Source organism: Myotis daubentonii, chromosome 2, assembly GCF_963259705.1.
Source record: "Myotis daubentonii chromosome 2, mMyoDau2.1, whole genome shotgun sequence".
Classification (NCBI taxonomy): domain Eukaryota; kingdom Metazoa; phylum Chordata; class Mammalia; order Chiroptera; family Vespertilionidae; genus Myotis; species Myotis daubentonii.
In genome coordinates this window covers 9175282-9192863 of record NC_081841.1, presented here as the reverse complement: position 1 = coordinate 9192863, position 17582 = coordinate 9175282, and the positions used below count along the sequence as shown (strand labels likewise).

The following is a 17582-nucleotide window of genomic DNA, read 5'->3' as shown; positions in this document are numbered from 1 at the left end:
GAAACATGGGAAGAGAAGCGCAGCAGGAGATGAGGTTGTAGAGACAGCCAGGTTGCGATCACGCAGGGCCTTGGAGACTGGAGTAGGGACACAGGATTTTACTCTGAGCCTGAAGGGAAACAACGGGAAGGTTTTAAGCTCAGGAGTGGCAAAAATCAGACCTGCATTTTAAATGGTTCACTCTGGCAATGACCTCTAATGAATTATTTGATGCCAAGGTGTCCTGAATTCAATCATTCCAAAAGTAGGAGAGGGACGTTTAAGCATCTGAAAATGGAAACAATACAGCTCGGCAGGCTGCAATTTCGGACTGCGTAGAGAGGAGCGAGCCTGGAGTCCAATAACAGAGTCACTACATTCAAAACAGCACACCATTTACTGCAGATGCCACATTCCATGTGCGTTTGCTGGATCTAATATGTGAAGTGTTGCGTAGAAATGTTTAAGAAAGATTTGACAGTGGTCTGGGAATGTTGGGGGGAGAGGGGAAGAGCGAGGAATTATGACTCCAGAAGGGAATGCTGGGGACACCAACACAGTCAGATTCCAGAGGAACAGTCTATCAGAAGGACGCTGGTGGGCACAGGGCTGCCCCATCACTGTGACTGGTTCCTAGGGAAGATCTGTCTGAGTGCCACACACAAATGTCCAAGAAACACGGAGAGGGATGAGGCGTGTCATTCACCTTTCAACTTTCAACTTGGAGATGTCCTGTGTAGCAATATAAACTTGAACAGCAGATGGTCAAACGCTAAGCTTACCTAACTGCAAAACTAAGGAGAAAGATAAAGGAAAAAATAAAGGGAAGGGGCAAAAGGGGGGTGTGCTTGAGGTGGGGACATGTGAATGGGAAGAAAACCATTTAATGAGTCAAATTTCATCATATTTGTGGAATTCTCAGTGTCTTTCAGGAAAACTACATAATTTTTAGAATAGCCGTATTTTACAAAAGCCAGTCTTGGTCTTGGCAAGGAAATGGTTAGAACTGAAGATATGGAGTAGTGTAGAAGAATTCAGAAAGAAACCAAATCTCTGGAAAAAGTGAGGCTTTTTTTTGATTCATGGTAAAGGAACATAAATTACTCTCCAACCCACAATCTCCGCCTACCCCCCAACTTCCCAGAGTCCTGCGCAGCACATAGAAAGTGGAAAGTGGCCAAAACAAACAGTGTGGGCTGAAGCTCTGTGGATGAAGGGTGGGATGAGGTTCGGGTGGAACTGGCAGGCAACCGAATGGAATCGCTTTAAAGCAATGCCACAAAATGGAGACTAAATAATCACTGAGGACTTGCAAAAATCGCAGAAAATTGCATATGCTTAGCAAAACCATAGAACAGATTCCTTACTCCAACTCATTTCAAAAAGACAAAAAACAAACAAAACCCTAAAAGGACAGGAAAAAACTGAGACAGAGCAAAACATACCTGCTTTCTTATCTGTCTTTAATTAAACCATAAAATACCGCCCCTCTCCTCTTCTCCCAGCCACCCTGGAAGAGAATAGCTAACTGGCAGCAGCTCAGGTGAAAGACTTCAGCCTTCCAGCTACAAAGGGGAGATAGCAGACAATGGAACCGGTGATTCATTACAAAAGAATACACTCAAGAGAGGCCTGCAGCCACATGGGCGCACTGCACTATTTAAAGGAACAGCCACCCCCTTTCCAACCTCCCTTATTCTTAACACCTTCCCTCCTCTTGGTCCTGATGGAAAACAGATTTTGAAGAAAATGCCAGCAAAGCACTGAGCTGTCCAAGAAAGGGAGGGCTTTGTGTTCCACAGAAACTGGCAGCCCTACACATCCAACTGTAAAATCTTTTCCTCTCTGCCTAGCATATTCTCCTTTTCAGCAACAAATAGTATAACTGAGTCTGAGTCTGGCTAAACATTTAAACAAATTAATTGGAGCTGGAGTCATTTGCGATTTTGTTTTCCTAATCTCACACATATTACAAAAATGATTTTTCCTCTTTTCCTTCCTTTAATTCCATATTGTTATTTTGCACAGATATAAGAAGACACAATAATTTGGTTCACATGTTCAGAAATAAAGAGTTATCTCAGTGAAATACTCCTACAACATATACATGAACGAGAAAAACCTAGTTATAAAAAAAAAATATGGCACTACCATGTCTGCCATATTAAAATTTTGTGATTAAATTCCTATTTGCTTAAAAAAAAATCCTCACCTGAGGATATGTTTTTATTGATTTTGAGAGAGAGAGAGAGAGAGAGAGAGAGAGATGTGAGAGAGAAACATCCATCAGTTGCTGACTGAGTATTGAACCTGCAACCATTTTTAGTGTTTAGGATGAAGCTCCAACCAACTGAACCACCCAGTCAGGGTTCTATTTGTTTTTTTAAGGCAAAGCACTGATTACTTATTGTAAATCACAAAGTAGTTTGTTAATTAAACAAAAAAGAGGCCTTATAAAACTAGAGCATACATAATAATAAAGCGCACACATATTGCAAGTACAGATATAGATCTAAATTGTATGATGAAAATGTCATCCACTGAGAGCTCTTTTCCCTATTCCACTGGGTGAGTGATGGAAACTGAGGGATATAGAAATGTTAAGATCAGAGAAGCAGAACTTAGGTGACAAATGTTGAAATCCCATCTAAATAATTTTCCTAATATACTAATCAAGATATTAAATACAATAATAAACCATCTAACTTTGAAAACCAAACCCTAACAATACAGACAGTTTTCATTTAGACACTCATGTGACAGATCATTATCATATATTTAGATTAGATGTCTGGCTTGACAAACAAAACACCAACAAATTCCCCTCAAAACAAAAAAACACCTCGTCCCAAAAAACACACCCACAGGACAGGTAAACATTTGGCCCATCTGGTCATGTCCTTTGATTTTTCCCCCTAGATTGCCAACAACTATGTACATTACATTAACATAGAAAGTGTCCACCAAAACAAGTATGATGGGATAGTGAAAACTGACAAATTTGATATTCTATACTTGCCCATTGTATAAATTTAGGAGGGGCAAAGACAAGTTGTTTCCTTCAGCATTCAGCACATCCTGAGAAAAATCATGATGATTTTAGCTTATCTATTATACTTCCTCAACATCCCTCGTTCCTGTTTCTATATCTCTTCTGCTTCATTCTTAAAATTATAGTTTCCTTAAATACCAATAGTAAGAACACAATATTAAGTGTGCATATGCCTGTGCATTCTTGCCTGTGCTTACACATGCTTAACCAGCTCCTTAGAAACTAAGGGGGCATGTTCCAAGATGTATAAAAAGTCCTAGTTTCAATAACTCTTTCACTGATTTAAAAATATATATAATGAAAAGTCAAGTAGTTGAAAAGCCTTCAGGAACAACTGAGAAAGAACAGAGCCCATACCCTCTAATATTGCCAGTTAATGAAAATTGAATGAGGGCTCCAAGGTTAACAAGTATCATCTCCCAAGCAACAAAGAGAATGCAGAAATAGGTTTCCTCTCTATGGAAATTTTTTTAAAAGTAAAGTAATATTTCAAAAGAGTTAATTAGGCTGACAATAAAGGGATACGAGATAGAAGAGAAAATATTTTAACGGTCTCCACTTTCTAAAGGAAGGAGAGATTTCTTGATAACCTCCAAACTCAGATTTAGTGAAGAATTACTTTGGAAAAATATTCTTTGAAAGTTCCCTTTCCTCTAGGTCGCGTTGAGAAAATCTGCCTAATGCTGTCCCTCCTTCCCAACAGGACTGCGGGACATTATATAATATTTAACAGAGCCGGGCTCCCAGCTCCTAAACTGATGCTTACAACCCCACGGCTAGCTGACTCTCTCGCCCTCCGGTGGTGACTAGGAGAGGCAGAGAAGAGAGAGTACAAAAAAAAGGGGGCAACCTCCTTAAAAGGAAAGCACTGTCCAGTGATGAAATTTCCCTACAGAGCATAAAAGCCTGCAGTGAAAATGACCCTAAGTCTGAGACTAAAGGACATGCACGTTCTGTAGCGCAAATGATTTCTCACTGATAAGTCACATACTCATTGCTCCCTCTCTCTATCTATAGAAAGGAAAAGGGGAAAGGAACACACAAAAGGGTGGCAACAAGACCGATAGCACTGCCGGGGAACCACAGAAGAGTATGCACCTTCCATTTGCCAGGAATGACTTGCTAAAATGCAGATTAGATATTGCCTGGCATAACCAAAGACGGGGGGGGGGGGGGGGGGAGAGAGAGAGAGAGAGAGAGAGAGAGAGAGAGAGAGAGAGAGATTCCCCCATTTCTCAGTCCCTCTCCTTCAAATGCCTTTTAATGCCCCCGTGATCGTCATTTATACACTCAGATCTGTTGTCAGGGAGCTTTACCTGCCTCTGCTGCACCTGCATGCTCCTATGGTTCCTACTGAGAGCGTTCTTTGCCAGTAACAAAGCCAGGAAAACGGAAACATTTTCCTAGTCTTCATTTTTAATAAGCCATCTGGAGTGAAAGTAGCAAAACTGCAATTCCATCGCCAATTCTGAGAAACCGAAGTGAATCGGGAATCAGATTTCTCCGTAACACAAATTCTTCTGCAATTCTTAAAAGGAAGTCAATCCCTCTCCCCTCTTTTTGGCAGTCTACGAGAATCTCTTCCTACCTCTGCAGTCTCTCTCTCTCCCTCCCTCCCTCTTCTCAGAACCAAGACAAAGAGGTAGACAAATCCCCACAGGGTTTTTCCTGAGCTACAGCTGCACCGTACAGGAAACAGGAATCTGCTACGGAGGGGGTGGGGGGAGAAAAGGCTACGGATACATCTCTCTTTCCCTCTCTCTCTCATGAACTCACACACACAGACTTTTCAGTTGATAACAATAAATCTGGTCTTCTCTAAGAAGACAATAATAATTAAAACTCTAATGGCTATACCCCACCCCCATATCTTTATTTCGATCCCAGAAACGGGCAAAGAAACACACCGAGGAAACACAAATCTTACCTGAGTTACCATTTTCTTTTTCTCCATAAACCAAAGGGAATGATGATGAACACTTCAAAGCAGTCGTGCTAGGGCACACCTTCCACGGCCTTCTTCCCCCCCTCCCCCCCCTCAGTCTAGCTATTTAAGGGTAAATGATTGATCTCCCTTTATCCCCTCTTCCTTTTTCTTTCTAGTGTTTCTTCCTTTCTTTTCTCTTCCTCTCTGGCAGTCTCTCCCCCTCCTTCGTTCTCCAGCTCCCTCCCATATCTCAGGCAGATGGCTGAAGGAAGCCCCACCCCTGAATGCCTAAGGCAATTAATCAGAGTAGAGCCCCACCTCTTCCTCCTCCTCCCACCCCCTCCCAGCAGGCTTACAGCTCCCAACTCCAGAAACAGGCCTGCTGGAGAATGGCAGTTTGGTGTGTGCTTTGCGCACGCGTGTGTGTGTGTGTGTGTGTGTGTGTGTGTGTATGTGTGTGTGTGTGTGTACGCGTGTGCGTGTGTGAGGGGAAGAAGGGAGGAGGGGGAGAGAGGGGGAGGGGCCAGCGCCATGTGCAGGCATATTTTAAGGAGTGAATATCTGCGATGGAGGCATTAACTATGTGGCACTGGAAGCATTTGTAGCTTGCAATAGTTCATACAGATTTAGAATATTCCACCCATGAATATATAATAAACAAGAAGTGAAACAAAAATTTTTTTTAAATATACATTTCTACTGATGCAGTTTATAGATGTAGTGAATTTAATGAAACATGTAAAAAGATGTTGAATGGCCACTGACTGGAAAGGTTTTCAAGGACCGGGAATATGCAAGAATCTGCTTGAACTAAACCCAGTCCAATGACTGAAAGGACTAAAAGAGAGGAGGGAGGTAATTAGAGTGCTTATTGTTCTACTGTCAAAAACCTGGGGGTTCTGAAAAAGCTGTCTACAAACATGACTGCTTAAGGCTTCTGGCTTCATTAAAAATTCTGGTTAACTGAGAATTTACCCTTTGTGATCCTCAGGCTTCTGTATTTCAGCCTCTATTAAAAAACATAAACCTTTTCTTACATACACACTGGACATCTGTGCCATTATTGTAATCAGTAACGGTTACTATAGATATACAACGTTTGGGAGAATATTTATTGAATGTAAGAGTTTCTCTTATTAAAAGGAAATAATGAAAAAAAAGCATCCAAGATGTGCTTCAGTCCAGAAGTCCTGGTTGAAGTTTTAACTGGGCCCTTTACAAGTAAATGATCTTGGAAAAGTTTTGATCTCTAAATATAAATTTTATAATCTCCCTACTTTATATTATCAAATATTCAAATAGAACAATCTATGTGAATGTTTAATGAGTTTGTGATGTTTCTTATTTGTCTCATAAAATAGATTTTCTAACTTTTTTAGTATTCTAATAAGATCCTAAAGGATTTTATTATATGTTTTAGTTATGCTATATGTATTATGTTATAAGCTCTAATAGATTACACAAAGGGCAAAGAGATTAATTCCAAAATTAAGCTTCCTATTTTTAAAATAAAGAAATAAAAATTTAAAATCACAAACCACATTGAGAATACATAGTTTTTTGCTGTCTCTATAAGAATTGTTTGGCAAAATATATAACCACACTTATCAAAAATTGACTGTATAATAATAATGTTGGCTGGTATATTACCAATATAATACCATCAATATAATACCATGCTCCCACTCAAATTAATAATCATTCAAACAATTCTGAAAAGAACATAGGAGCCTGGCAGGTGTGGCTCAGTAGTTGAGTATCAACCTATGAACCAAGAGGTCACGGTTCAATTCCCAGTCAGGGCACATGCCCAGGCCTCAATCCCCAGTGGTGGGGCATGCAGGAGGCAGCCAATCAATTATTCTCTCTCATCACTGATGTTTCTATCTCTCTCTCCCTTGCTCGCTGAAATTAATAAAAATCTTAAAAAAAGAAAAAGAACACAGGAGCTAACAAACAATCTATAGACCCTAGAGAAACTGGCACAATCAGAGCTATTTACTGATCCCTACAATACCTCAGAGCACTATTCTGGGCATTTTACAGACATCTGTATACTTTTGCTATAATCCATAATATGTAAAGAAATATGTACCAAAGAATGGAATCTTTAAACATTAGGGAAAAACATGATGAGAAAGAAATAGATCAGTGCCAGGCTTGTTCTTATTTAACATTTTTAGAAATAATCTGGAAGATAGAACATATTGCATTCTCTAAATTTGCAACTGAAAAGCCATTAGGAGATAAAATGCAGTCAAATTTTTTAAAAGGCAAAGTGAGTAAGCAGAAAACAGGTAGGTGAATTTCACTGAAGCAGGGGCAACCTGCTGTACTTTTGGAAGAATCTAAATCCTATTTATGGGATAATTATATTTTCAGTTCTAATATAAGAAATAAACCTGAGAATCACTGTATACCATTCTCTAAATCCACTGGCCCAGTATAGTGCCAGGGGCAAAAAACAAGACACCAAGAAGAGAGACTCCTCGACTCCCCAAGACACACACACACACACACACACACACACACACACACACACACACCCCTTATGAAAGCACAGCTATCTTGAAGCAGCCTCTACCCATAAAGATAATAAGGCGCCAAGAAGAGTGTGTGTGTGTGTGTGTGTGCGTGTGTTTTAAATAAAAAGGCAAATGAGAGATCCCCACATACAAAAGTCTAGGATTAGGTCTAGGAGAAAGGTTTCCTTAGGCCTGGTATTCATGCCTCTTTTCTACATTTAGGACCAACATCTAATACCGCAAATAAAAGCTTATACAAGTCATTAGCACAAGTTAGTATGAACTAAAGCAAAAATAAATATTAAAATGATTTTTATAAATTCACTAAATAACAGGATCATTGTGAGCACTGGACAAACTCAGGGTATTTTCAAGTGTGTCCCTGACTTTAGAGGCTGACATTAGAGAGGACAATTTGCTCCCTGGTGCCCAGGAGAGAGAAGAGCAGTTGAATAGCCTGGCTCTGATCCAGCAGAACCGCCGAGTCCCCAGTGGTGCACCAGGAGAAACTCATTTCTGGGCTTTTTCTGGGTGGGGGTGTGGCGCTGGGGAAGTGGTCCAGCAAATATACAATAAGAATGTCGGCTAAGGGAGGAGACCACATCCAGCCTCACGGTTCAATCCCCAGCCTCCCGCATAGTGCCTGGTCGGTACTCAATAAACATTTGTTAAATAGAAGAATTTCTCCTGGTTGTCTCAATTTCTTCATCACTTCCTTGATGTTTTATGCAATCCTTTCCCCCATACCACTCAATGGAAATTTATCTTACTGAAGTCACCAAAGACCTCTGATGGTCAAACTCAATGGACATTTCACATTATCTCTGACTTATCTGTGGTTTTTGGCACTTTCACCTTTAGGAAATTCTCAGTTTAAAATGATACCAGTCTTTCCTGATTTTCCTCTTTTCGTGTTCACTAACTTCCTGTCCACCCTCTAAATGCTGCTATTGCTGGAGGTGCCCTCAGACGTCTATTTAACTGCATACCACAGATTCTTCACCTTAGGTGCAGAGCTCCTCACATAGGCACCCCTGTGGAAATTTGTTTACATATGTACACTTCTGTGCAGAGAGGATCCCTAGGATTCATCAGAGTCTCCAAAGGGTACAAACCTCAAAAAAGTTCAATACTGCTGAATGCGCTTGCTCTAGGGGATGTAACCCATCCCATTGCTTTAATTACCATCCATTTACCCTGACCTCCACATTTCTATGTCCGGTCCACATGTCTTCTGAACGCCAGATCAAGAAATGCAACTGCCACCCTGGCCAGTGCTGCTAAATGATTAGTGGTCGGCCAGAGCTCTGAAGGCCAGAGCTCTGAAGATCGTAGGTTTGATCCGGGTCCCAGTAGGGGTGCATGCAGGAGGCAATCAATCAATGCATGTCTCCCACATGGAAGTTTTTCTCTCTCTCCTCCCTCCTTCCCTTTTACTCGCTATAAAAAGCAATGGAAAAAATATCCTCGGGTGAGGATTAAAAACAATAAAAAACCAACTGCCAAATAATGGTCAACTCATTTAGATATCTCTAACTTAAAAGTCCAAAACTAAATTCTCAAAGTTAAGTCATTAATTCATTTAACAAATGGTTGAAAAAAAATAAACAAATGGTTGAGTGCCTACTATGTGCTGGGCAGAGTTCTAGGCAAGAGGGGAAATGAGTAAAGGACAAAGGAGATAAAAATCCCTCTCTGTGTGAAGCTTGGATTCTAGGTACCCCATTGCACCATGTTTGTTGTCTTAGTGAATGGTTAAATTTCATGACTGGTAAAATCGCTACCATTTCTTTGGAATTTACTCTGTGGTGGCTTCCCATCAGGCAGATACTTATTAGCTCACTTCATCCTCATGGTGAGATACTTTACTCTCCTTCTTGGAGAGGAGGAAGCTGTCTCTTTGCCTCCAGTCTACCACTCTTCCCATCCGAGCCTCTTGCTACTGCCAGAGCAATCTTTCCAAATGCACAGCTCATTGTGCCACTTCCCTGATTCAAATTCTCAACTATTCCCATAGCTCCAAAGGGGGGGAAATCCTAACTGTTAAGTGGTGCCTAACACATACTCTGGCTTTCGCATGCTTGTCAGAGTCAGTCCCCACCCCTCGCTCTTCCTGCCCCAGCACACTGAAGGACATGCAGTTAGTTCCTCAGCGACACCGTATTTCTGTTTTAAGTTCTTACTCGTCTGAATATGGCCTTCTGTCTGTCTAGTTCATCCTTCAAGGCTCCCCTAGTTCAGAAAGCCTTTCCTGACTCTACCAGCGCCCATATGTGGGTTAAGTACCCCTTGTCCCTGTGCTCAGAGCCTCACCCACAGTCCATAACTGTTGGGGCTGGTGCTTCTGTGTAACTATGACTAGGCTGTGAGCAATCTGAGGAGAGGAATTGTGTGTTTCACGTCCCCAGTTCCCCACCCAATGCCTTAATTCATAGTAGATGAATAAATGTTTGTTGAGATCAAACAATAATTTCTTGATTTCTATCACTAGCCATTTATCCATACATGGATACCTAAGAATAAAGAGTATCTATGAGATTATCAAAATATTACCAAAGCATTCTTTACTCTAAAAGAGTACTTGGAAATAGCTTCAACTTCATAAATTTACTCCAGTATCTTAGAAATCTGAAGTCTAGAGGAAGATGCACAAAAAAAAAAAAAAAAAAAAAGAGTGAGAGAAAGGCCTATTTTCAACTTTATTATAATAGTTCAGATTCTAGACAAAATAACTCACTGATTAAAAAACTCACAATTTTAGGTGCTCTTACTCTTTACAATTTTACACAGATGTGACTCAACTTCTCTCCCTTACACCAGCAATGCCATAAAAGATGATCCCAGAGTCCCTGACTAGAAGGCAGGATTTGCTCATCCTTTCCCAGGCTGCCTCTGGCACCCAAGTGAAAGGCAACATTAAAGGGACAGCATTTCCTGCAATAATAAAAACTTGTTAATGTAACAGCTCTTCACAGCACGCCCCCACACAATAACCCTAATTAAGTGTAAATAACAATTTATACCTAATAGATATTAAATACCTTCTCAGAAGCATATCAATAACACTTTAATATTCTTTGCCCCAACGTTCCCTTTAATATAAATGTAGTCAAATTATAGCTAAATCTATTATTTCCTAGCTTCTTTTCTCTAGTTCAGACAGGGTTCACTTATATAGAACCCATTCTAGAAAATGAGGTGAGAGGAGAATTTGAAATCAACTGCTTTAGACTTTATATGCTTATAAAACCAACTAACACTCACATTTATTTCTTATCCCCCAAAATCAAACCTTTAGAACAAAATCACAAATAACATACACTATAACATAGGTGACGCCAGAGAAATTAAAAAGAAAATCATAAATTATTATCTAGATTTGGGTAATATACTCATATATTTAAAAATCCCCAAACTCTAGACAACTAGAATCACATAATTAAAATTATGTACACAATCTCTGTATTTTATGAGAGATTAAGGAAAAGGTTCTTAGGCAAATATTAAAAAGGAATGGGAGGTTAACAAATTTATCAATAACTAGATTTTAAAAAGTTAAGCCCTGGCCGAGTAGCTGGGTACTCAGTTGGTTAAAGCATCATCCTGATACTCCAAGTTGTGGGTTCGATCCCCAATAAGGGCACATACAAGAAGTAACCAGTGAATATATAAGTGGAACAACAAATTTATATTTCTCTCTCTCTCTCAAATCAATCAATAAAAAAAAATAATAATGCCCAACTAACTTGTGAAAATTGAGGTGCTGTTTCTCCAAATTTAAATTTGCAATGTCTTTCCGTTTTCTTCACTGCTACCACTAAATCCTGTGCCTGGCACAAAGAAGTAGAAAGCCTCTGGGCTCATTCACTCTAAGGCATTCTGCAGACAAGAGCACAGGCTAGGCAAATGTACCTTTTATTTATTTATTAGAGGCCCAGTGCATGAAAATTGTGAACTTGGGGAGCGAGTAAGGTCCCTCAGCCTAGCCCGCACTCTCTTGCAGTCCGGGAGCCCTTGGGGGATGTCCAACTGACGGCTTAGGCCCGCTCCCTGAAGTCGGACATCCTTAGCACTGCCACAGAGGTGGGAGAGGCTCCTGCCACCACTGCTGCGCTTGCCAGCTGTGAGCCCGCCTTCTGGTTGAGAGGCACTCCCCCTGTGGGAGCGCACTAACTACCAGGGGGCAGCTCCTGTGCTGAGCATCTGCCCCCTGGTGGTCAATGCACGTCATAGCGACCGGCTGTTCTGCTGTTCAGTCAATTTGCATATTAGCCTTTTATCATATAGGGTTTTAAAAAATATATTTCTTTATTGATTTTAGAGAGGAAGGGAGAGGGAGAGATAGAAACATCAGTGAAGAGAAAGAATCATTGATCGGCTGCCTCCTGCATGCCCTCTACTGGGGATTGAGCCTGCAACTTGGGCATGTGCCCTTGTCTGGAATTGAACCCGGGACTCTTTAGTCTGCAGGCCGATGCTCTATCCACTGAGGTAAAGCGGCTAGGGCCAAATGTACCTTTCAGATAGGTAACTTTCTATCTTTCAGTCTTCCAGGTGCCTTAAGTTGTACTTGACTATCCTCAAGCCTCAAATCAGGGCACTTAGCTACACTCCCAATAATGTAAGATTCTGCTTCTTCCTCTCTGACTGCCCATTTACCTCAAAATGATAATCAGTGGGAATGTGTCCAATGGGTAACAGGTTAAGTAAAACTGCGATAATAGGCAAACCCCTAACTTGCAACAACAGTTACACCCCACACCCCAATTTTTTTTTATTGTGGTAACATACACATACCATAAAATTTACCATCTTAGCCATTTTCAAGTATACATTCAGTGGTTATTGTATATATTCCTAATGTGGTATTATCACCACCATCCATCTCCAGAACTCTCAGTGGTGAGAGCATTGGCCCATGGACCAAAGGATTGTGGGATTGATTCCCAGACAAGGGCATGTACCTTGGTTGACGGTTTGATCCCTGGCACCAGTCGGGGTGCTTGTGGGAGACAACCAATCAATGTTTCTCTCTCTTCCCCTCTTCTCCTCCCTTCCACTCTGTCTGAAAATCAATGGGGAAAATATCCTCAGGTGAGGATTAACAACAAAAAAAGAACTCTTCATTTTTTAAAACTGAAACTATATGCATTAAACAATAACTCTCCATTCTCCTTGTCCCCAGAGTCCTTGGTAACCACTACTGTGCTTTCTGTCTCTATGAATTTGACTATTCTAGGTACATCATCTAAGTGGAATCATACAGTATTTGTCTTTTTGTGGCTGCCTTATGTCACTTACCATAGGTTCTTCCCTGTTGCAGCTTATTTCAGAATTTCCTTCCTTTTTAAGGCTGGGCAATGGTCCCTGAATGTATGCATCCTATTTTGGTTATCCATTCACCCACTGATGGCCACTTAGATTGCTGCATCTACCTTTTGCCTATTGTGAATAATGCTGATATGAACATGGGTGAGCTAATATCTCTTCAAGACCCTGCTTTGAATTCTCTTGAGCACATATCCAGAAGTAGAATTGCTGGGTCATATAGTAATTCTATTTTTAATTTTTTTGAGGAACCACGATACTGTTTTCCACAGCAGCTGTACCATTTTACATTCCCATCAACAGTGTACAGGGTTCCAATTTCTCCACATCCTTGCCAACACTTGTTTTCTGTTTGACTGACAGTAGCCATCCTAACAAGTTATATTTTAACCATCCAGTCAGAGGCAGTAAATGTTTAACACAAAAGAATAATTTCAGAAACAATTTCTCAAATAGATGTGTGTTTTTTTCTGAGCAGGGATACAATATTCATTGTCCTTTAAATCATCTCTAACAAGCCCCTATCTACTTACTGTGCCTGTATTTTAAACTGATTTAGCCCAGGTTTGTTCTGCAAAAATTCCAACTAATAAAATAACCAATTTCAGCTGCACACTCTTAAGACAGACATGATTTTATTAACAATAAGAGCAATGAAAGGTCAAGTACCTAAAATATTTTATTGCTTCATGTTGAGGAGATGCACTTTGTTTCATTATCTCAACACTAGCAAATGTAGAATAGGTGATCCTTAGGGGCTCGGACCAACACTCCCCTTTGTCCTCCCCTCACCTCTCAAATCGCAGTTTAACTTGACTCTACAGTGGGCCGGTCCACATCTGAGGATTCAACCAACTTCAGAGAGAAAACAGTATTTGTGATCTGTGGTTGGACTCCACAATTTGTATGGGAAAATACTGTTTTCCATTGGGGGTTGATTGAATCCTCAGGTGAGAAATCCCCAGATACAAGGGGCTGACTGTATTTATTGAAAAAACAAAATCCACATATAAGTAGACCAGTGGAGTTCAAACCCATGTTGTTCATGGGTTAACTTACTTAACTTTAAAAATAGGTGCAAAACCTTCATTGAAAAAAATACTTTTCCGGTAATACCGTAATAACTACGCATGGTGCCAAGTGGTACTTGAAATATTTGGGGGGGGGGGAACCACTTTGTAAAGTACATGACTGTCTAACCACTAATACAAAACAAAATGAAATAAAATAAAATGCTTTCAAGTCTTAAAAAATACTATTTAATCATGTCCTCAATAATTTCCAATTATCTAATGCACTGGTACAGAATCACAACTATTATGCAATGACAAGCTTTGATTTAAGATTAAGAATATAACAAAAGCTAAAAAAGAAAATTTTATAGCCACAGTTAAGCATTTGGGTAGCAGATAGCCATCTATCACCCATTTACAAAGGTACTAAAAGAAAACTGTTACTTTAACAGATTTAACATACAAGATTGTATAATAGTTTTGGATTCTTCAATTTAAAATTGTTTTTTTCAATCCCATTAATTTCCCTGATGTGGTGGAATGGAGGGTATATTCTTAAATTTATCATCCCATTACCTGCCTTTCTAAGCTACCTTAATTTCAGATAGAATAAACCTACCAAAAAGAGCAAAGCCAGGAAAAGTGCTATTTCAAATACAGAACACTACATTCACCACTACTAAATTTTAATGCTTCAAAATATTTCAGGTGGCAAATTCATTTTATCATAAATGAATACAATTTTACTGTATTATGTAAAAGACTTTATCAAACCTGCCATAATATCTAAACAGGAACTTATTAATCCACTCTACAACTTTTAGGGGGGGGGGACAATTTTCTATCTCAAAAAATTCATTTACATATTAAAAAATTGTTTTTACTATATTTTCAATTACTTCCATCTTCGTTGGAAACACGTTTTCAGTTCTTTTCCTCAGACAATTTTGCTTATATTACAGTTATTACAAGTCCCTTACTTTGCTACATGGGTTTCAGAAATTTACTGTTCACAGATGTTTCTCTTCAAAAACATATTAATATTTACTTGTAAGAAGCTTTGCTTCTAATCTAGTCTCATGACATTTCCAGCCTTAATTGTACTATAGACTGATCTATTGTTTTATGTGAGTAGAGAAATAATTCATAGATAAATGAGACCCACAAATATATCAAAACCTCATTATGGTACATATAACATACTCTTAATTTGAATAACTCAAAAAATGGAAACCGTATGTCGTTAAAATAAAACATATAGACCAATGGCTTAGAACAGGGGTGGGCAAACTTTTTGACTCGAGGGCCACAATGGGTTCTTAAACTGGACCGGAGGGCCGGAACAAAAGCATGGATGGAGTGTTTGTGTGAACTAATATAAATTCAAAGTAAACATCATTACATAAAAGGGTGCGGTCTTTTTTTTCAATAGTTTTATTCATTTCAGACGGGCCGGATCCGGCCCGCGGGCGGTAGTTTGCCCACGGCTGGTTTAGAATCTAGTTAAAGAGACAACCACATCCTCTCCCATGTGACTTCAATACTGGCAGCTTGACTTGACTGAGCTGAGTTTACTCTGGAGGCTTCCCCATCAGGTCCAAGGAAACACAGCTTGGTTTTGCCCTGGCCCGTATGGCTCTGCTGTTAGGAAGTCAGCCTGTGCACCAAAGGGTTTGCCAGTTCGATTCCAGTCGAGGGCATGTACCTCAGTTTCAGGTTTGACCCGCACATGTAGGAAGCAAACAATCGATGTGTCTCTCTCACATAGATGTTTGTTTGTTTTTTGTCTCTCTCTCCCCCTCCCTTCCTACCTTCCACTCTCTAAAAAGCAATGGAAAAAATAATCCTCCAGTGAGGATTAACAAACAAAATTAAATTAAATTAAAAAATAGCTTGGTTTAGCCTTTTGGCTAAATACCTAATAAAATGTACTGGTTAGTCACTGTCTTTAACCCTGTGTATTTCTGTCCAACTTAAACTAAAGAGCTAATTATTACAGAAATGACCAAAGAAAAAATAAAATTGTCATGAAAACACAAATAAACTAAAACAAACAGAAACCAAGTAGTATCTATAATTCAGAAATAAGTGTATTAACCATTTTTATTTTCCTGTTCTAGGTTTTAAGCACAATTAGTTAATATTTCAAAGAATCCGTGACAAATGAAAGATCATCTGCTCCAACCCCTTCATTTTATGTACAAGGAAAGTGGGGTCAAGGAAAACAAAGCTATTTGAGCACGAACATGGAGGTGGTTAACATTATAGCTTGACTCAGAACCCAAAATATCCAGGAGTGTGCTTGATAATGGCCTAACATTTTCTGGTTCTAGATTTCAACAAGTCAATAACTAAGACGCCACTAATCCTATCTCAAAAATTACCTAAAATGTTAAGTGTTGAGTGTGTCTTCCACCTTTCTTAAAAATACAGCACTAAGAAAAAAATACAGCAACAACATTTGGAAACTGCCATTTATGCTTCTCTACTCAAAACAAAGCTTGAAGTTTATATAATATAGTGGCTTTATGTTATGTATAATGCCAAGCCCATTCTGTTTAAAATACACACATGCATGCACACACCCATGGACATTGAAGTTTCAGAACTTCTAGAGTTGAAGGCAACCACCCCTTTCTCAGCCTTCAATACTATTTAAAACTCAAACTTCCTATTACAGCAAGTTAACAAAAAAACTTTGGGAAATCTTCACCCTGAATAGTACAAGGTCAAAACCTTATAAGCATTTCATCCACCATAAAACCTTCATATCAATCAAATAGCATCTAGAAAACAAGTTAGAACCCTTGGCTTACCTGGACAACAGGATATTGATAATCCATACAATATACACCATACATAGCAATGGGGGGAAATCTTCAGAGAAAGATAGTACAAAAAAGTGCCTAAGCTTCTGCCTTGTTTGAACTAGCTGTCCTGTCCAAAGGAATTAGGCAGCACCAAAAAATCCTTGGCTGACTTCCAGCCTACGCAGATAGGTATGCTGGCTCAGATGAAGCCAGGGCTTGGTTCAGCCCAGGCTTCTACCCCAATAAGATTCAACACTACACAGAAGAAATGTTCAGGAAAAATCAAAAAGCGCCAACTGAGTTAGTAGCTATAGACTAAAAACTACACTAGAGATTTGCTGTTACTATTGGTTTTACTGGCAACTCCACTAAAAACTTGAGGCAGGGAATGACAGCCAAGGAAGGGAACACGGGCTTCTTAAAGTGCCACGCAAAAACAGTAGGAAGCACAAGGTATCCAGGATCCAAAATGATATATATGTTCCAGGCTTTACGTGCGTCAGAGGGAACACTCCCAATCCAGGCACGGAAAGGCGGATGGGACTGGTATTATTTCTCTATTCCTTCTTGGGCAAGATTGCGCGCACGCGCAGACACACACACACACACACACCCCTCTTCTCAATGTCTCTGGCAGGGACAGGTGTTAGGATTAGCAGTATAAAACCCTCGTGTCGTGAAAAGGAATGGAAGAAAAAAGAAGTTACTCTGCAATATGCAGTAAAGGGATCCCTTTCATGACACTGTATGTTTGTGTATCATTTAACACCCCCTTCACTCGGCTTCAACAGAGGCTAGGACAGCTGGCGGGATCAGCACTAGAAAAGAGGAAGGTGGCCCCAACTCAGAGGCAACATGAGTCCCTGGAGACCTTCAGATATGCAGGGTACTCTCTCTCTCAGCTGTTCCAATCAAACATGCAAGGATTAACTCTGGCTGCCTGCAAAA

General features: G+C 39.9%; 1 protein-coding gene across 30 annotated transcripts in view; it reads right to left on the bottom strand.

Moving 5' to 3' along the window:
- The window catches only part of RBFOX2 (RNA binding fox-1 homolog 2), a 267496-nt gene that overhangs the window by 86094 nt on the left and 163820 nt on the right, over window positions 1–17582 (bottom strand). Inside the window, exon 1 of one of the 30 annotated variants that reach the window (XM_059681711.1) lies at window positions 4959–5220. The exons of 28 other annotated variants lie outside the window; for them this stretch is intronic. In XM_059681711.1, the coding sequence (XP_059537694.1) occupies window positions 4959–4985 (27 nt within the window). In that variant the 5' untranslated portion in view covers window positions 4986–5220. Of the gene's footprint in view, window positions 1–4958; window positions 5221–17582 lie in introns of those variants that run through there. One more of the 30 variants, XM_059681705.1, reaches the window with a different exon arrangement.